General features: G+C 30.6%; 1 protein-coding gene across 1 annotated transcript in view; it reads left to right on the top strand.

The window, feature by feature from the left end:
* The window catches only part of uif (sushi, von Willebrand factor type A, EGF and pentraxin domain-containing protein uif), a 199,700-nt gene that overhangs the window by 47,527 nt on the left and 129,928 nt on the right, over positions 1-22,245 (top strand). The window contains exon 2 of the mRNA XM_085950385.1: positions 18,395-18,476. Coding sequence (XP_085806511.1) covers positions 18,402-18,476 — 75 coding nt within the window. The 5' untranslated portion in view covers positions 18,395-18,401. The remainder of the gene's footprint in view (positions 1-18,394; positions 18,477-22,245) is intronic.

Genomic DNA, 22,245 nt, shown 5'->3' with positions numbered 1-22,245 from the left:
TTTGAATCCATCTATAGTATTTTTACTTTTTTTTTAAATTACAGAATATAATGAGGGATAAACGATAGCTGGTTTAGTGTCGTAAACACCTGAAGCGTTGACAATATAAAATGAAATAAAAACCATTGATTTAAACTACAACTAAACCATAAAAGTATCAATGTTTTTATTTCTTAAAATCACATCATATACTTAACTAAAAATATGTAACACTGGTTTACACTTTACAGGAAGCCAGCAAGCACCAAACAAGTTTTGTAAATAGCCGATATACTGGATTATTTGTTAGGTTACGTTAGGTTTAGTTTTCATTCTTGAATTCACCAATTTGGCCAAAATTAGCTATGAAAATTGAATTATTGTTCATATTGAATCTAATAAAATTAGAGACCGTATCCTACATGTACAGTCATCTCTTTCCGATAAGAAAGCTCACGGCAAACTGTACCACGGTGAAATGTTTTACGTACAATTTACATGTAACCATCAGTGTCGTAAAAAGTTATAAAGCGTTTACTCTACGATGATAATATTGTCTAATAGATTTTCAGTACACTGTTTGATGAATACGTTTTATTCCGCAATAGTTAATGAATATTTTACACAGCTGTTCTGTCATTCAAAAAAAAAACTATAGATGCTTTTGAATGGGAAATGTCTAAAACAAAAAAAAACCACTCACAACTTAATGAATAATATGAGTGTGAATTTTATTGAAGACAGCTAAGAATATTATTTCATATTGCGTGAAGCATTCCTTGAATTGATACGATCTTCTGCCGATGACTTTCCAATAAAGCGGTGAACGACGTGTGAAAATATTTAAAGAAGAAACGTCATTTTATTTAACGCATGACACATTTAATTTGCCTCTACTTCGGTCAAAGTTTCGTACTTTACCGTTAACGGAATATTTGTTGTACGAGCATCGACAGTTTTCACTAACGGTATGCACAAATAATATTGTAAGTGACTTTTTATTACACTCCAGTACTTTGTATCGAATATATTAAAGTGTGTAACTTGGCACCAATCAATATTTCAGTGCAATTATCGTTAACCAACGAGTATATTATTTTATGTATATAGTCGTATTATAATATGAATAGTGTCTTCAAGAGTGACCTACCATTATGTCTTAAGCGTAGGGTGTTCAACCAATGTGTGCTACCCGTGCTCACATACGGCTGCGAGACGTGGACCCTCAACACGAGAGATGTCCAAAGGCTAAGAGTCACACAGCGAGGCATGGAGAGGTGCATGTTGGGCATCACGCGAAAGGACCGCAAGAGAAACGAATGGGTTAGGAAGCAGACAAGAGTACGCGATGTAATAGACGTTGCCAAACAGCTGAAATGGAGATGGGCGGGGCACATTGCTCGCCGAAAGGACGGCCGCTGGACAAATGCCGTCATCCAATGGTACCCAAGGGGTACGAAACGGCCACAGGGTCGCCCTAAAAGCCGCTGGGTTGATGAACTGGTAAAGTTCGGCGGAAATACGTGGCAGCGAACGACACAGGACCGAGAGAGTTGGAGAAAGCTTGGGGAGGCCTTCATCCAGCAGTGGATTGACCCCGGCTGATGATGATGATGATTATTATAATATATTATCGTCACTTCAATTAATACTACAAACTAGATAACTTGATTTTCAATGTTTTTGAGATAGCTTTTAAATATGATTCTACATTATTTCCTTTTCTACAAAATGATAAAACTAGGTTTGTCAGAAGTTAATGGGAACTGTATTAATTTTGTGTTTGAAAATATTAGATAACTTTAAAACCATAAATATTTTTTCATACAATTGTTTAAATTCCCAATTAGACAACACAATTTTAAATTTTTATTTTAAATAATAATTATAGTCTAGTTTTATATTAATCAAGTAAAGTTTAAATTTCATTTTCCCAACAATGACCAAATCAGAGTTATCTAGTTGTAGTATTGAGGTGAAGATACCAGATTACACATTAATTATGTTTTTCTTAATAGTTTTCCAATTAACTATATATTAACCAATGGTTAATTGGCTTACACGCAGTTATTAAAACATATTACTATGAACTGAGTGAATTTAATTTTTATCAAATATTTGATAGAAAATAAATTAAAAATCGATCTTCTTCATAGTATCGAGTCTTCAATAACTACAATGTGTCGCTCCAGAAGTTAGTGAAGGCAACACTATTTTCCTCGGCTTGTAGGAACTCGTCGAAATTGCAGCTTACTGGGCAAGCCTAGCATGAAAATAGGTCCTCCATGCTTGGCATTCGCACCGCACTTGCAGGTTTGGTCATCGGAGAACCCCCAATTCAGCACATATTATACGCCTCCAAGAATCCCTATCGCTAGCCAATCTTTTTGCATCTTCCGAGGTCATGACAATATATCGTATGTCCACCGTAGAGTATACGCTTCATAACTTTGCACTCCGCCTCTAGGATGAAAATGATCTACTTACTATATTCTAAAAATATTTCTTATATATATTATCCATGTATTTATTTATTTATTTACGGCCACAGGGTCGCCCTAAAAGCCGCTGGATTGACGAACTGGTAAAGTTCGGCGGAAATACGTGACAGCGAACGACACAGGACCGAGAGAGTTGGAGAAAGATTGGGGAGGCCTTCATCCAGCAGTGGATTGACCCCGGCTGATGATGATGATTTATTTATGACTAAGCACTAAATTGGGACATGAACAATGCATAATTTTTTCACCTCAATGGTATGCAGCCATCTCTTTTCGGTATGAAAGTTCACGGTGAACTATGATATTATGTGAAATTTACATTTATTTACTTAGAAAAAGAGTATTACGGCATTACAGCGATTGGCCAATGCGCCATAATACATAATAAATACAAAATTATAAAAATATCGTAATTACAAATAACAACTAATATAACAATAAAGTAGAAAAGACAGCATGTGTTTATGTAAATATTAAAGAAACATGATAATATATACAATTATAAATTTAACCTATTTAACACGTCCACAAACAGTATATAGTTAATAAAAAATAAATCAACCTTTATGGTGCCATCAAATAAGTTAATCGCACGATACCATCATGAAACATAACATCTGTCCTGCGACGAGGTATCTTGAAGACCGTAGAGTTACGCGTGATATTGGTGGGAACATGAAAATTAATATTTGCCAGTTTATACGGATTGTAAATTAACCCACGAAGAAGTAAAAAGAAATGATTTAAAAGAGCAATCACTCTTCGACTGTAATCAAATATCTGTAAAAAAAATATCCCACCGATAAGAGAGCTATTGTAATTATTGATTTTTTAAATAAACTTGTTTGAAATACTAAAAAAATAAATTGTGTTGAATTTTAATTTGGTTTAATTGCGTTGCAAAAGTGTTCCCCCTGATCTCAATTCTGGTATTAAATGCTATTGTAATGGTTTCCTAATGGCGTACTCACTTCAATTTATTTTCCAACAAAAAATGGCTACAATGTGAAAAATAAACATTATGCTGGTGGCCATTATGCGTTTTAATTCGCACGATTTTCCTACTGTGCCTAATCCCGTTGAACAAAAAAGAAAGCGACTTGTTTTAAAAACAATAAATTAAGTAATAGGTAACTTACTTACTGTGACACTTTAACTATCGTAATAAAGTTATTTAATTCATTCTATATTATGTATCTGATGTGCTAAATTTGTCAACTTTGTCATAATAAAATTAATACACAGTCGTGGCTAGGGAATCCAATCCCGAGCCAAAATTCTGATACCGGGATTTCGGGATTACAATTTGACAATCCCGGGATCCCGGGACTGGTCCCGGGATTGGAATTTTTTTCCATTGTTAATATAAAATTTTTATATTTACAAATAACATTGATAAAATCGGTCAAAAATAAACCAAGTATAATTTATACTATTTAAGACATTTATTGTTAATATTGTATACGTTCAATCTTGGAAATACACAAGTTTAATGGAGTAAATAATATTTTTATATAAATTATAATGTGAATTTAATATGAGATTGCTGTTTCTGATAATAAAGACATAATGAATGGACTAGCGAGATTTAAATTAGTAAAGCAAATAATCATGTCGTACTTGTGGCCTTTCCGCTTCATAAATCAAATTAGTCAGCCAAATATGAAACTGCCGTAAAACGTATGATATCATGGTAGAATTACTTTGTTAAAAGTGCGAAGCATTGTTTTTTCCAATCTTTCTCATTTTTAATAATTCATGTTAACAAATAAAATGAATCGGCAACCTACACATGGGTATAAATCAAACTTTATTCAATTTTTTGTTTTTTATTTCTAATGTAGTTATTTTTTATTAAAAGTATTTTTTCTGTTTTATTTTCGCTTTTATTTTATTTTCCATAAAAATTGATAAAAAAATCAATCCCGAAATCCCGGGATTATGTTTATCAATCCCGGGATTCATAGGTATCGAGAATAGCTCGGGATCCCGGGATTGGAATCCCTAGTCGTGGCATAACAGAGTGCATGCAGCGACAACCCTATGTAAAGTGCTGCCCTTAATGCCGTCCCATTTTTTGTCTCTAATTTTATGTAAAAAGTTTATGTGCATACATACCTATGATATCTGATACCATGTACAGAAATTTGTACGTGTGCAGTTCGCTGTATCACACTTCACGGTTCTTGTCGGTTTACAGAAAGCCAGCGGCAAACAAATTTTGAAAATAGCTGATTTACTGGATTATTTCTTAGATTAGGTTAGGTTTTAATTCTTAAATTCATGAATTTACGCGTAATTTTTTCATCTCGTTGCTATATAAGAAAGCTCACAGTGAACTGTATTACGGTGAAATGTAATACGCACAACCTACCATCTTATAGTTAATACCAAATGCAACAAAAATACGTACACACAATTTACTGAGGATTAAACATTTCCATGAAACCTACTCCCAAACAGCGGTTGTTTTAGGTACGTATGTAGGTCTGAGACACTGACAAGTATGGATAACCCCTTATGATGTTTTAAAACTAAGACGTCGGAACTTTCTAACGAAACGACCGCACAATCCAAAAGTTGTAATGGTCGTAGCCTGTTCCTTCATTTGCCGCTCTTTATATTTTACTGCCCCTAAGTAACGTATGGCCTGCCTACCCTCACGAGACGTTACTGAGTGCATGTAATGTTTCTACTGTGAGACTGTGAGCATGTATTTCAGAAGTTACAATATTATATTTCATAAAGGAAGACAATCTTTATTCACACAGGTAGATTTTTGTAGTTTTCATATTATTATGATATACTATTGTTGTTTAATTTAATAAAACGCAATTTTTTGTAGTACTTATTCCACTTTGAATCAATAAAGTAGGAGCGGTTTCGTCCACCTTAGAGGGACATTTTCAGCTGAATACATTTTTTATAAAAACAATATTTATCAAACAAAATCCAAAGCGACAGAGATAATATAACAATATGTACATAAATTATCTGCATTGTATAGTCAATTGTTGACAATAATGTATTGTCAATTATAGACAGTTAACAAAATAAAATAAATTATAATAAACTATTTTTAAATATGCTCTATCTTTTTAAAGTAAAAATAATTAACAAACGGAAGGATTTGAAGGATTGTTATACTTTTTGCCTACATCAATAGAAAAAAAATCAAGTTTTCCTCTGTTTCTCAATCCCAATGATAGAAATATTATATATAATATAGACTATTGATAATATGAATATATTCATTCTTACAGAAACTCATAAATATTGCTTTCACTATGGTACGACATGCCTGCAATAGTATTGCAAATCTCACTTAATTATGTGACCGAATAAAACAAACAGAAACCCAGTTTGCTAATTAAATAATAATATGTTTAATGAAATTCAGTGAGAATTCGGGCAAGATTATTCAATTCATTTAGTAATAAATTACTGTACTAATTCGAAAACAATACCATACTAAAACATTCGGATGGTGGTAGATTTACTTCATTGCGTCATTTTTTATTATAATAACATCAATTATTTTCATACAAATTTTACGCCTAATTTCCCAGATTGATGTAATAGGTACGCATTTTAATAACGTCAAAATTTTGTTAGGGTTTATATGTTTTATGGATATTTAATATTATAATTGGTTTCATATTTTTACCGTGTCATTTTCTATCGGAAGTCATCTGAGCTACTCTTTCCATTATCATGTGGGAATAGTTGGAAAGAGCCGCACTCTGATAATCGGATTATATTATTTGATAGTGCAATAGAATTATTGCACTCTACAGTGACGTCCCTAGGAAAAGTGCCACCCTTAAGGGCGGACGTGCTCAGCGTGGGTCAAAATTGAGCTTTTTTCTATTTTCAAAGCATGATTCTGGACATACCTTAAACGTTGTAGATAATCTATTTATATAATTTTGAAGCCTTATTATCCGTTATATTTAAAACACTACCTTATTCTTAGGTCAATAATTATTATAAAGCAATCATTATTCGTAGGATGTTTATCACACTTGAATGGTCAAATACATAGCTTATAATGAGTATCTTTAGAATTATCTTCAAATCTGTTAATCTTGCCCATTTTTTTAATAATAAAATGCCTAATTCTTGTCAAATTTGGGATCACAGAGATTATCAATATATTTTTTTATCGTAAATATTTCACTATAATAATGTCAATATAAATTATTCTGATGATTTTATAAATGCGTTTAAAAATTAATAAATGTAAAAAATCTTAACACCACTGCACAGTTATGTACTGAAATATGATTATATTCTAAAACATTAGAGCGAGAGGTTTAAAAGAATACTATTTTATGTAATAAAAATACTTTATGCAGTCATCAAATAAATATAAAGGATAATAAGGCTTCAAAATTGTATAAATAGATTATCTACAACGTTTAAGGTATGTCCAGATCATGCTTTGAAAATAGAACAAAAGCTTTATTTTGACCTACGCTGAGCATGTCCCCCCTTAAGTAAAATTAGAATGTCGTCCGCTTTCAATTATAGTTACAAATTATTTGTAAATTCGTTAGATACCTACTTATTAATTTTATTATTTATGTTATGTCACCTTAATCATTAGCGAGACAAAACCCATAATGACGTATACAAATTGACCGTTATTGTGTGTGAAAATTTGAATTTTTATGCACCCGTCAACTACATGCATGGTCGCAGTTATTTTGGGTGAAAACTGTTTCCTCTTGTCAGTCTCACCAGGCACTAATAGCGATGGCTGTGCGGCTGGTCAATGCACTCCCTAAAGATGTAGACATTTTCAGCGATGCAATATGTATTTTGTTTTAAAATTCTATTTTATTAATTGAGTTAGCATTTACTTAGTACAATTCTATTTTACAAGAAATGGAAATATAAATAATATTCAATTTTACAGGTTTTTTTTAAAAATGTTTTGTCGATAGGTATTTCGGTTGTAACACGATTATCAGATAGGCCGTTTGCCTTTGCTTAAATACTATACGTATAGATAGAGACAGAATACGTCATTTTCTTATTTGTTCATTTTGTAAATTTTGATACCATTAAAAACCCACTTAGGCTTTTCAAAGTATTGATGTTACACAGTCATAATATTTTTGGATTACTGATTTGATTTACCTGTACTTTTTGAATGTCTTAAATTAATAATTTGTTGTGTGCTAAATTTCTCTTTTTTTTAAATAAATAATATTTAGGTAATGAACTTATTTAAGTTAATTTAACATAATTACAAGACAAAAAGAACTTTTTTATATACCACGTTTTTAAATTTTCTGTTGAATCATATAAACTTGACAATTCTATGTATTAATAATTTAGGACAAATAAGGCAATTGTCAACAAATCATTTTATTGCTACTTTGCAACAAACAAATATAGAATGCTGAAAATGTTATTTTGGTTTCCATTGTAACGCACGTATATATTAATAATTTAGTTGCTAGGACCACCCCCTTAGCAACCAATAATATTGGATTGGATTACGGATTTTTTCCGAAATAACTCTTCATACAAAACAGAATTAACTGAAAATGAATTCAATTTAACTTAAAGATGGCTAAAAGTATTAAAAGAATGCATTGGCACCGTGTTCTGATATATTCTAAAAGTTTCAAATGTCTAGCTAGTCGGAAAATTAGTTAAAAATCGATTGCAAGATTTGTACTGGATAAACAACCACCGGACGAACATGAATACGAGCTAAGAAAAACGTGGTAAAATATCTAGGTTTTATATAATTTTCTTACAAAGTAAAATGTTTATTTTCATCTTTCGTTTTGTGAGCCGGTTATAATAAGTATCATTTCAGTTAGACTAACATATTATTTGAATGCACAGATGGAGGTCACACAATCTCGTATGAGATAATACTACGACTTGGATAGTATTGACTCGTGACCGGTTCTGACCCTTGGGTCACCAATTGCCCATCACTAGTATTGGTTCTAACTAGCTTATATACCTCTCTCGGTGAACCAATAATATAATATAAAACCTTTAACAGCGATAAAAATCACATATGATTTATTACAGTGCTAGATTTGTTACTAAAAATGTCTTAATAATTGCTTAAGAGTAACGGATTAGTTTGCAGTAAGTTTTAAATATCTGCTTATTAAAAATAACAAGCCGTTGTATTTATTCGACTATATCTTTTGCGTGATTATAATTTAATACAATTTATTTTTATTTGTACCATTTGTTACACGAAGTATATATTATAATATAAATAATTATTTATTTAATAATTAAGTCCTTCCGATTAGCAATACTATTTTATTGTGTATATAACTAAAATTTACATACCAATATAGACCGAGGTGCATATAACACTAATTACTAAACACTAAACAGACGTTATTTAGGTTTAGTATTTAATTGAAAATAAATGTGTGCCCGAGCAAAGGATTACCTACAAATCTTAAAGCTGTCATATTTTAACTATAAATTAAATATATTATAGTTTTAATGCGGATTATTTGTTACCAATAAATAGTACCGATTATTACTCGAAAGTCTAACAAAACGAAACATGTACATATTGTTATATTATTCAATTATGTAAACAAACGCATTTAATAATATATAGATTTAATTGTAATTTCACAAAAATATATACGAATTAGAAACTGCAATGCGTTCATTTATTCAATTAACCATTGATACAAGAATCATTAAATTATTAAAAGTTATATTTTATTTCCATTAATTTTTTTTTCAATAATCATGCCAGTCGGTATTAAATTAATTAAATCCATATGAAATACTTAATACTATTTCACTGAAAATATTTTTGAAATCAATTGCAAAAGTTAGAGTGCTGTTCAAAAACTAATGTTATATCCTGAGAGGAAGTATTATAATATGTCACAAACTGGTACAACAACATATTATTATATCTCTCTCAGATCATGTTCTGCTCGATGTATGTATTGAAATTTTCTTGAATATTATATTTCAAACAGCTTGGGGCGCACAGTTTGAATACAACTGACCTAACTTAAAGATATACGAAATATAAAGTGTTTAATTTCATTAAAACGTGGTATTAAATTGTGATTCATCTTCTGGTTTGGAGTAAACGATATTACAGATAAATAGTCACATTAAAATGCTAAGTATTCGATCCAATCATTATTTTTCTTTAGTTTACATGACGTATTTTTTTTACTGTGATCCCATCACATTGGCAGAAGTTTAAATTTAATATAGTAAAACAAATAGTTCATAAAAATAAGTCCCGCTATAGTTGGCAATGACCAGTTATTATCACATCGCTAAAATTTACTTGTATCCATGAGAAAACATGACGTCTGCATAAAAAAAAAACATAGACAATGATTCGAGCCAATGAGTTGCTCAGTCCTATGACAGACAGGCATAGACACCAAGAACAAGAGGAGAAATTGGCGTCAAGTCGTCGGATTGAGATCTGTCGGCGAGCCAGTAAGTGGGCCAAGTTATCTTATGTGAGAACTGGCGCGATTGTAGACCGAGCTACTAGCTAGGTTACTTCTGCGATGTTGATAGCCAGAGAAGACAAAATTTCTTTTGCAGTGTCATGTTTAATTAAAAAACAAAACATGGTTACCATAATCAGCTGACTCTTCTAACTCTACAGGTGCTTTCACCTAATCATCTTACTCCTTAGTTTTCGCAGTCACATATTTCGTTGACCCAATAGTAATCAATCTACCAAGCAAAATGTCAAGACTATTTGAGATGGTATACAATGACAAGAGGTATGTATACATGAAAATACCATTACACCACTCTAAATACCAAAATCAATGAATCCAAAGTAGAGACATAATTATTATAGAAAGGTAGAACCTGGGTCCAGAGTTTAAAAAAATATAATTGAATCAATGCCTTCATAACGTAAATTTTTACATTATTCAAGACATATTGTATATTTACGATACTATGTCTCTCATCCTCTAATTTTGGGAACCCTCAGGAACATACCTATTGTAAATTAACTAATAGTCATGCAGCTGAAGCGCTTATCAAAAAACCCTTTATATTGGCGACAAGCGTCTGTGGTTTAAATCAAGGTGGGAACCAATTAATAAGATCTCTCCAAATGTTAATCTTAACTTACTCGCACTTGCAATAAAGAATGTGACATTCTTAAATCTTGTAAATTATTCGTTGAATTAAATAAATAATTTATTAAATTATTAGCAAGTGCGTAGGTCTAATGTGTATGTTTCTGAGGTATGTTCAAATTATATGTGTTCAATAAAGAATGCAAATTCTTAAATCCTGTTATTTATTCACTGAATAAAAATAGTAAATAAACGAAAATAATTATGTCAAGAAGCGGTAGTGTAAATCCTCAGAATAAGTTAATTAGATGAAAATGTGAAAGCCAGTCGACATGGACCAAGATTCTGAATCCGGGTATGATGTAATATTTTATGTTCACCAGGCTATATGTGTCGCTACATTTCAAAATCAGTCCACCTTTAGGTATTTTTGACTTTTTTGTGAATTGCTGAAGAGCTGCTTTCTAACATTTATGCATTATCAAAATGTGGAATTTATTAATTTTAAATATTCTATACTCGAAATAATATAAACTTTCACCCTTGTGACTGTGTATTTGACAAAACAAAAAGCTGTTTTTCTCATATTCATATATTATGGACTTGGCTGATTTTGAAATCTAGCGACACATACAATGCACGAAACACAAATCGCGCCGATTGCCCATAAATATTAACTCAAAATTGAATGCGCGTTTCGTTTACGTGATAAACTTTAGGTACTTACTGCATATTCTGTATGCACACGTATTTAATTATTTAAAATATAATTTTAAAAAATTATCTCATTTATCAAAAATATAGTATTTTGAATCTTTTGGGTAGGCTGTTGGTCAATAATAATTTGATTTGATTTATTAGCTTATTATGCCATAACTTACCATTAATCATGTCAATGTTATTTTTTGATCATTTCCGTTTAGTATTTAAATTTAGAACTTACAGGATAGTTTTTTTTACAATTTGAAATGAATGCGGTAGTTATACGCCTCTGTCTGTTGTATGTACTTGAAAGATTTATATTGCGCGCGCAATAATTATCATCGTTTTCATTGTGGCGCGGTGTTGCCATTAGGTACCGCTTGCGCAAACAGCTGTGCGAAAATGGCCAAAAAATTCGTTTCCCCGAGAAAATGCCGCCAAACAATGGCCGACTGTCTTTGATTTTGCCACATTTTTCAGAGCGCGGTCGTGGGAGAATTTATTTTAATTTTATTGAGTAACAAGCTTACGTTTGGGTGTGAATAATTTTTAAGTAATCACGTTTGTCTTGTTTTTTTTTTCATTTAATTCATGGTCAAATTTGTTTCCTAATTGAACTACGCCTTTCGAATAATTATTAAAACTTCTTGAATGAGACATTTTATTATCATTACGAAACACAACGTTTAGAAACATAATACTAAATATTACAATATGGCAGTAAAAAGGCGTGGGAAGACCTTCAACTTGAATATATCTCTACTAATATAATAATAATAATAAAACATTAATTCTATAAGCATCCCCCAAGTATGTTAATCACTATTTAAATAACGCCTTTCATTCTCTTGAAGCTCGTAGGTCACTTCCGCTCTTAAAGCATTTTTCGCTGCTCTCACGTGGTATAGTTTCCAATCCCGATATTCTAAAAAAATTGAATTTTTATGCACCCGTCAATTACATGCGTGGTCGCAACCATGACCTATTTTGGGTGAAAGTGTTTTCCCTATGTCGGGCTCACCAGGCACCGATAGCGAGGGCTGTGCGGCTGGTCAATGCACTCCCTAGAGATGTAGACATTTTTAGCGATGCATTATGTATTCTGTTTTAAAAATTTTATTTTCTTGTTGTATTTTTTTTTGAATTATTGTTGTTTTTTTAATTTATGTTTAATTTCATTTCTATAAAATTAATTTTTGCTTTGTTTTTTTTTCTCTAGTTAATTTACTTCTACTTTTTATTCTAAATGTTATGTTGTGAACGTCTTGAACGAATAATTTGCTATGTGCTCAACGTGTCTTTTTTTTAAATAAATAAATACATAAGTATTTAAATAAAACGTGATTATAGGATAGTTATGTGAGAGTATGTGGTGGACAAATGACATATTATTCTCCTCTTAAACTTATTACGTATTCAAATTCCATATTTATAAAATTCATTTGTTGTTTTTTAAACGTTTCTCGTGATCCAGAATATGGTCCTAAGAAGTGCTAATAGATTGGGCATTTTTTTGTTAAAAAACTTCTTCTATTATTGTCTATATTCTCGTAAAATCAGTAATTTATTACAACATAATATTTTCAAATAATATACAATTCGGGATCGTTCATAATTCTGACATTTCCAAATTCAAATTGCAGTGTCATCTGACGTTTATTAAAAAACAAAACAATGATATTTGTCATATTTTAAAAGTATTCCATAGTATGTACCAGACGTCAGTACCTAATTGTTGTATTTTATTTTATTACAAATTTAAGATTTTGTAAATGAAAACAGTTATATAATAAAATAAATAACGGATATCAATTATTATCAAACAAATAAAAGAAATGAGCGAGCTCGGTTAAAGATACAACTACATTAAAATGGGTAAGATTTTATAGTGCTTTTATTAACAAATCTTGACTTACGTAAAGGCAGTGTTTCTGTATGTGAATTTACCAGCTTCATTTTCTTTTATTAATAACGTTAATTTTATTTACTTCTTCCTGCTATAATTAATTAATATATATCTACACTATAATTTAATGAAACAATCAAAAATCGGCAGGTATTAAATTAGTTCATACACACGTTTAGTTGATTTTAAATGGATCTTATTTTATGATCATCTAAAAAACACATGATTTGTCTCAACCTGAAAATCATAACGTAAAATATGTTGGTACCTATCCTATAAGTAAGACAAAGTCGAATTATATGAGTCAAATAGATACTTTCAGCCAAGTTGTCAAAAAATGACAACCCCTTTTGAAGAGAGACCAAAATTATACATTAATTTTACTAACCACAGAAAAACATACTGAAGAGATAGAAATGTGAACACCCTTTCTCAAAGACGAACTATTTGATGCCATTTTTTTAGTTTATTATTAATGCTGTGTACCATTTGTCAATTCTCTTACAAGAAGCAAATGACGGGTTGAGATATATTACATATAATATAGAAATATACTAATTTAAACTCCAGCTGGTTATAAAACTAATTTAACCGTGATGAAAATTCATGCCAGCCAAACTGGCAAGAGGAGTGGAATGAGCTAAAGGAATCCGCATATTTTATAATATAGTTTTTTATATTATAAGTTTTCTAAAATAATTTTAAACATTTAAAATATCTAGTAACATTCAAAATACATCACTGGATTAAAGTGAATATTTTATTATATTTATAAATGTAATTATATTTGTAATTGCTTTTACTCTACCTACGTCGAATAGAGAGGCGGATGGCTCCGCGCCAAGTGGTTAACTATTTGCATAATTTCGTAATTCTCGGAAGATTCTTTCTAGGTCAAAATTATTGGCGACCTCGGGCATTTTTTTTCGCTAAGGAATGCGGTAATCCTTTGGCAGGCATAGTTACCGGCATCAAAACAAGAGGTTCCAAACTGTAAAATCTCACACTCTTGAATGAAATAGTGTGCTTTGTAGTTGCCTGATTTCATGCAGGTGACACAATGAAAGGCGTGGGCCTGTTATGAAAGTCACACAAGAGATTGTGCGTCCTAACCTTTTGGATTTATTGCTAAATGAAGGCCCTCCTTAATATTATTATTAATTCGCACAAAAATATAAAGAATTACCGTAATCTAATAATTTAAAAAATATTTAATCTGACAACACTTCGTTCGTCTTAAATATGAATAATAACATACATAATTGTTTTTGTTAATTTCCAACTAGCTTCGAAGAAGCTTGTGAATAAATTATTGATAATCAATCGTAAACTCGTAAAATATTGAATAAGTATGTTTTTCGGATTGGGTCTTTTGGATAAAATTAAACAGAAAATTTTATTGTTGTAGTAAGTACCAAATCTAAAGTAAATAATAATTTTTCAAGCAGGGTCGATCCACTGCTCTTTTAGCTCGTTCGGCTCTTCTTGGTCCCTAGTTCTTTGCTGTCACGTACATAGACCAAACTGTATGAGTTCTTCGATCGTTTTGTGAATGGCAACAATATCACATAGATAAATTTGACGTGTCGCAGTCGAAACGAGTTTGTATGTGCGACAAGGCTTACATTGATTCATAGTATGTGCACTATACTTACCAGTAAGTTACCAATGCAAATAGTGTTAGTAATAACTATATAAGACAACCAGTTGTACGTCAAAATGTTTTTATATAATCACACTGAACATTCATATCATATCTCCAGTATTAGCTTCAATAATAAAAATGATACTCGTATCTAACTGGCGTATACATAATATAACAGCAAACTGCATTCAAGCTATTTACTGCAAATTTGCATGCATAAACCTAATTTGAACCTGTCAAATAGTGACGTCACGTCGCTGACGTAATACGCGTCATTCCGTGGCTAATGTTACCAACTTTTAAATTTAAATTTCCCGATAATTAATTTAAAATTTTGAAATTGCGAATAGGTGTAAAAATGTGCAAACGGTACCATATAAATTTAATAATTATCATGAACTTTAAACAATTTATTTGTTATAAAATCATATTTATTTTATACTTCTTAATGCACAAAATGATAAAGTATGTCCAGTAAATATTTCCATAATATGGCAATACAGCTTCGCGGGCTCATTGACAATATTACACACATCTCCATCGATCCACGATCTGTATACATTTTTACAGGCATTTAGCATCACAATAATCTATAAAACCTACGAAGGTTTCAAGTCTCCTACTAAACGCTTGTTGTGATGAACTCATTTTAGACGTATATTAAACTGACAGCTCGCGCAGATCGCCGCCATTTTAAGTTTGGTTTGCATTCCTGTACGCATCTTCGTGACGTATGCATTTTTTATAGTTTTCTTATTTGCCCGATAAACCGCTTACTGCGTTGAATGCGGTTCAAAAGTGTATGAATACGGCAGTTAGTATATTAAAATAGATTTATAACTAGTTTTTATAACAGAATATCAGCGTTCTTTTTAACAGTTTTTATCCGTATATCCAAATACTATCAAATAGAATTACCTACATATTATGACGTAATGTATTTTTTTTTAATACTTTAGTCATACAAAATTCTAAGTAGTTCGTTTTATTTTTCTTCATGTTACAGTGATTAATTGGGCATTTAAGAAATCTCAGAAATATTTTTGAAACTATATTATAGCTTCATCTTTATTATTAACTAATTTAAAAACTATTATAGTGAGTAATGTACGTATTTGCCACGGTAGAATAGTGCCAGAGCACCTGTTCAAAAGACTGTCAGTGCATTTAGAATAAATTACATATTGATTTTAAATGCGTTTGACCCAGAGGTAAGGAAATTTAAACAGCTAATTAAAAATTCTATATCAATGTCAAATAGTATCAAATAATATTTTAAACAGGTTCAGCGGTTTCGGCTTCAGTTGTCCAAAGCAGTTTTTTTCAATTTTGTCAATTTTTCAAAGTTTATTTTATCTATTAGATTTTGGTCATTCCCCAGGATTCCGAACCTAGATGACAAATTCAACGATTACATGGTTAATAAAATTGATAATAATATATTACGTAAGTACTTACTTTACTCTGTCCCACCCAGTGTTGGGGCATCGCTTCCCTCATTGCGTAAATCGCTTTTGTAGTACCGCTATAATGTATAATCACAGAATAAATTAATAAATAGAATTCAGACAGGCTGTAGGTACCCCAACACACAACATTTTGAAGCAGGGTTTTGAATGTGTAAGTGTCTACGAAAATGAAACACACATTATACACATTTCTTGCAACCTTCAAATACACCAATATTAAATGAGCATCAGTACATAAACCGAGAGCAGTTGTCAGATCGAAGGACAGGCTTAGAATTACGTATTCTTGACACGTGTTTAAGTTTATCCCATATTCTTCCAGACTCGAAATCGATTGCTTGTTACTCCACACCCGTTAGGTATTTCAGTTCCCATTAATTCTGTGTTCCCTGTGTTTAACGTATTTATTATGTGGTATTCACCTTATATAAAATTCATTTTACGACACGACATGTTTTGGTAAAATTATGCTTTTTATAATATGTGTATGAATACCAACTAATTGTAGTAAATTTTTGTGAATTCCGTGTGACCAGGGAACTCAGAAATATACTGTGCGTGTGACATATTATAATACAAATTATAAATTAAATTAACTACTTATATGTGTGTTAAAAAATATGAAGTAGGTATTTTCCATTTTTATTAACGAATATTCTATCATTTAATTTTAAATAAATATTTATATTAATACTTTAATTGATAATATCCTACTGGTTTTATAACGGGTCTTCATATATTAAATGAAACATCGAACAAGTACCAAACAAAATATGTTTTTTGAACTACTCCTAATTTAATAAAACAACAAAGTCCGGCACTAACAATGGGTCAATACTCTTCTCAGAATTTCGCATATTTTAAGTATTCTGATAAGTACAAAAACAAACAATCAATTGAGTGGAAAAGTCAGTTGAGTTAGGCCAAATATAGTTATAGTCTTAACAGTTTAATACAATCGATTGAGGATATTACAAGAAAAAATATAATATTATACGACAACTAACTGTGAGTTAGTTTCAAGAAGAAAATTATTTATATTTTGTTTTTTAACCCCAGTGTTAAAAGTGTATTACCCTCGTCAAACCTGTAAGTAGGTAGTCAAAATATGTAAGTTCATACAATATTAGTGTCAATGATTAAGTGTGTAGTGCCAATAGTCAAGTATCAATAATTAATTAAAAAAACACTTAGTTAATTTGTTACAATCTCCGATGTGTTAAAACATGTTTTTTTGTTTATTTATATTACACCGCATAGTTTAGTAATACAATTTTAAATACAATTATTAATAATTGTAGAAACCTCCGATTTAACATATTTCATTTTAACAATACTGTAATACCTTCAATCTACGTTAAAGCTTTTACGAACACTCTATAACGACGAGCTTTTAAATTCACGTTATTTAGATAAATCAAGTTACTTACAGAACAAAAGTTAAAGTATATCTTCATGTTTGTGCTGAGAGAACAGTTTTTTTTATTTTCCTGTAAAATTTAATTTTTGTCACATCGAAGGTTTTAACAGCTCAACGACAATAGGAATAGGAACAATTTATACTCATACGTATAATATGATCCATGTTCTTATAAGTTCAATAACTCTTTATACCTACTTAGAATGTTTTAATAGATTGGCATAAAATAACAAATATGGTTTTTATATACTTTTTGGTATTAAATTACAAATGTATCGACTTAATTATATAACGGATAGAGCTTAAATAGTACTAGATCAACCATCGAAGCCTTCTTACATTATACAATAATTTTACAAATTTGTTAGTGTAATATAAAATATTCGGTTTTCAATGGCATTATTATAATATTGCTCTCACACTGGCTTAATTATTATTGATGCAGCGGTTGATCACGGGCTTAGTCCCATAAAAATATGGGCAAAAATGCATGTGCTGTTTGATCCAGGATAAGAACCCAATGAGTAGGGTGAATTGCAAACAACAATTTATTCGTCATTTAGAAAAGTATATTAATAATAGCATCCACCTTGTTGGAAACCAAAAGGCTCTACTAAGAAGTGAACACGGTAAAAATATATATTTATGTTTCTTTTTTACATATATATAATGTTTATTTTTCTTTCTTTTCCAGATCCAAAATGCTGATAAGACGTTCGGCGGCCCTAGTGGTCGCCACTTTGCTCTTAGGAATCATACACACCACTAGTTCACAAGTAAGTATTAAAAAACAGTACATATCGTCTCTGTTCTGGCAGAACACACTAACTGGAGAATACTAGCTTTGAGTAATTTGACTTTGAAATTGTTAAAATGTTTGAAATGGTCTATCATGTGAGTTTATTAAGTAATCGTAAAAAGGATGACTTTAAAATAAAGACTGCTTATTTATTAAAAAGGTTTCCAGACGGTAAAGTTTGAAATAAGGAACATTTTGGTATAACTAACTCAATATGTCATTTTTTCGAATAAGTGTCTTCTGCCAGAACAGTGACGATATTTTATACATTTTCTTACCACTTATTGTCATCCATCGATAGGGCTTGAGACGTTTGAGTGAATAATCAATCATTTTTCAAGCTATAACAACCAAATACTGTAATGTCCACAATGCTCCTCACGGGCTGGTAAAATATGAATCACAAAATAATATTAGTACTTAATGTAAATTCAATATTATAATCTTAGATTATAGAATAATATTATAATATAAGATTTGTACATTTTCAAAATGATTCGTAAACCCGGTATCATACATAATTTGAAAACACTTCTGAGAAATATAAAACCACTAGTAAAAATCTTTTTGAAAAAAAAATATGACACCCAGCAGGATTTGCGCCCATGTGTGCTGACCACTATCAATATGACGTGTTGTGACGAAGTCAACGATTGTTTTTACAATACTGTCTGAAGCGCTTTCTGAATTCCGTTACTTATTGGCAATCGGCTGTTAGTTTTTTAAATCAAAGTATTAATCTTTTGGCATCGTTGATATTCATGAATACAGATGTTATATGTGTACAACTAACAAATTCAATATATTAAAGAAGCTTTAAATGGAAAAAGATAAAACTGGGTCGCGAATAACGATGTATAAATTTGAAAGTCAAAATCAATTTCTACCAATCACCCTTATATTAATCTATTAGATAACTACTTATATATTATAATATAATTATATTTTATCATATTGACTATTATATGAATATTCTAGCTAGATCATTGAGATCCGACAGGCATAATTACTAAGTAATACAAAATGCAGATGGTGTTGGTTAGTTTTAAAAATTCAGTTAAACCCGATCTAAGCCAAACTATAATAATTTAAGTAGGTTGTGAAGATCCAATAAAAATATTGCATATTTTGTCGATGGTGTTAGTAAGTTTTTATTCTTCAATTAAACCCTGCATAAACTAAAACCACAATAGATAAAGAAGAATCTTTTATCTATAATATAGATAGACGAATATTTTTTATCTAATATACCTATATTATGGTTTGGCTTAGGCAGGGTTCAATTATTAAATTTTAAAAACTACCCAACAACCATTAGCGGCAATTTGTGTTCTTATTTCAATTAGAATAAATAAGTATAATACCTGTAAGTTTTATGTGCACTATTTTTGTCGAATCTCACAGCCTTTATCCAAATAAGGTCCCGGGTCGAATCCCAGGTCTGGCAAATTCTCATGTTTTCCAACGTGTGCTTGGACCCAAAATATGGACCTAATGGGTTGAGCAAGTTTCTAACATATATTTATCATAAAAAAAAATCTGTTAACGGCCCAGCATGTGGAGCGTACGTCAAAATGGAGCTTTTATGCTATTTTCAAAACATGATCCTGGACATTCCTTAAACGTTGTAGTTAATCTATTTACATAATTGTGAAGCCTTTTTATCGTTCATATTTATTTTAAACATTTGATGACTGCATGAAGTATTTTTATTACATAAAATAGTATTCTTTTAAACCTCTCGCTCTAATGTTTTAGAATATAGTCATATTCCAGTACGTCCATGTGAAGTGGTGTTTAAGATTTTTTATATATATTAATTTTTAAAAGCATTTATAAAACCATTATTAAAATTTATGTTGACATTATTATAGTGAAATATTTACAATAAAAAATTATATTGATAATCTCTGTGATCCCAAATTTGACAAGAATTAGGCATTTTATTATTCAAAAAATGGGCAAGATTTACACATTTAAAGATAATTTTAAAGATTTTGATTATAAGCTATGTCTTTGACCATTCAAATGTGATAAACATTCTACGAATAATGTTTGCTTTATAATAATTATTGACCTAAGAATAAGGTAGTATTTTTTTGAAATACGCCATTTCTATTGGCATTTCTCAGTGGCTAAGTTACAACATACGGCCGTAGCCATAAATTGACAAACAAGGAGTAAGATCATGCTAACGCGCGTGGTGATTTAATGAACATTAATCGAACATGGTGATTTAATGTTATGCTATACTTCCTATGAGATAGTATAAGATTTTAAGCTACGTCTTCGTTGTAAAATTCGAATTAAATCATATTTTGTTTCATAAGATGAACGTGGTTCAAATTACGAATTATTTTTTTGTAACACACGCATTATACATTTAATTCAACATTATTATTCAATTATTATTATGTGATTCCCCTTTCATGTATAGGTACTCAACCTCTATCCAGATGTAATCAAATTATAATATTGCGTTAAAATTATTCTCATCATATTGTTATTCACACAGATTTCGTGTCAACTATCATCTCATTCGGATTATTGAAATTCTGCCGTGTGAGATTCCGCGGACGTTGTAATACATATTATAAACGAGTTTGTCGATCAAATGTATTGGCGGTTCAGTGGGTACGCAAACCTCTTGATGACAAATCAATCGGCAATTTGAGAGAATGTGTTCGAGTGACAACCTTGGGCGGTCTTGATACACTTTTAAATTTTATTATCACTCGAGTTTAAATACCTGCATGTAGAGTTGTTTCGAAATCTATTTATTGTGTTTATAAATCACTCAACTGAAGCGCGAATATTAAGGCTTAAATTAAATAGCTTCACAATTTATTCATTTATTTTTCTAATGAAAACTAGTTTTATAATACAATCATTATTATAATCGTCACCTCAACACTACAACATAACTCTGATTTGGTCATTGTTGAGAAAATAAAATTTAAACTTTATTTGATGAACATAAATCTAGGATATCTAGGCCAAAATTATTATTTAAAATGAAAATTGAAAATTGTGCTTTTTCTAATTGGAAACGCTTAAACAATGTTCATTCGAATGAAATAATATTGTATATATTATATTATTTTATTTATTTAATGCATTTATGGTTTTAAAGTTATCCAATATTTTCAAACACCAAATTAATACAGTTCCCATTAACTTCTGACTTATCTAATTTTATCATTTCGTTGAGAATCATAATATTCAATAGCTACCTCAAGTTAAGTATAAGTTATATATTATGTATAATAGTATTAAGGTGACGTATTGATTGATACATACTTTAGGCGCGATATTAACATAATATAATATACAGTAATACAACAGCCAACGTCAAGTTTCATAAGTCGGTATTGTAAGTTTCTTATTAGGATGGGTGTCCGACAAGCCGACACGATCTACCCCAAATTATTCACCGCTACTCTGGAAGATATATACAGGCTATGTGACTTGGAGAACATTGGAATCGCCATTAACGATGAAAACCATAGTCACATGCGATTTTCAGACGATATTGATATCTTTGCAAACGATCCAGAATACCTTCAGAACAGGATGTAGTAACTTGCAAATGAAACCCGCTCGGTTAGGTTTAAAGATAGGCCTCGAAGACAAAATTAATGGTAAAATACTTTGGGAGGGTACTCAAATCGCGCAAGTCAACAACTACGTATATCTTGGACAACAAATATAAATAATTGACTGTGGTATATAAATATATATATATA

This window comes from Rhyacophila brunnea, unplaced genomic scaffold (assembly GCF_057557595.1).
Source record: "Rhyacophila brunnea isolate RB1 unplaced genomic scaffold, BYU_Rbru_1.0 scaffold_10, whole genome shotgun sequence".
Lineage (NCBI taxonomy): Eukaryota > Metazoa > Arthropoda > Insecta > Trichoptera > Rhyacophilidae > Rhyacophila > Rhyacophila brunnea.
This window is presented reverse-complemented; position numbering and strand designations above follow the sequence as displayed.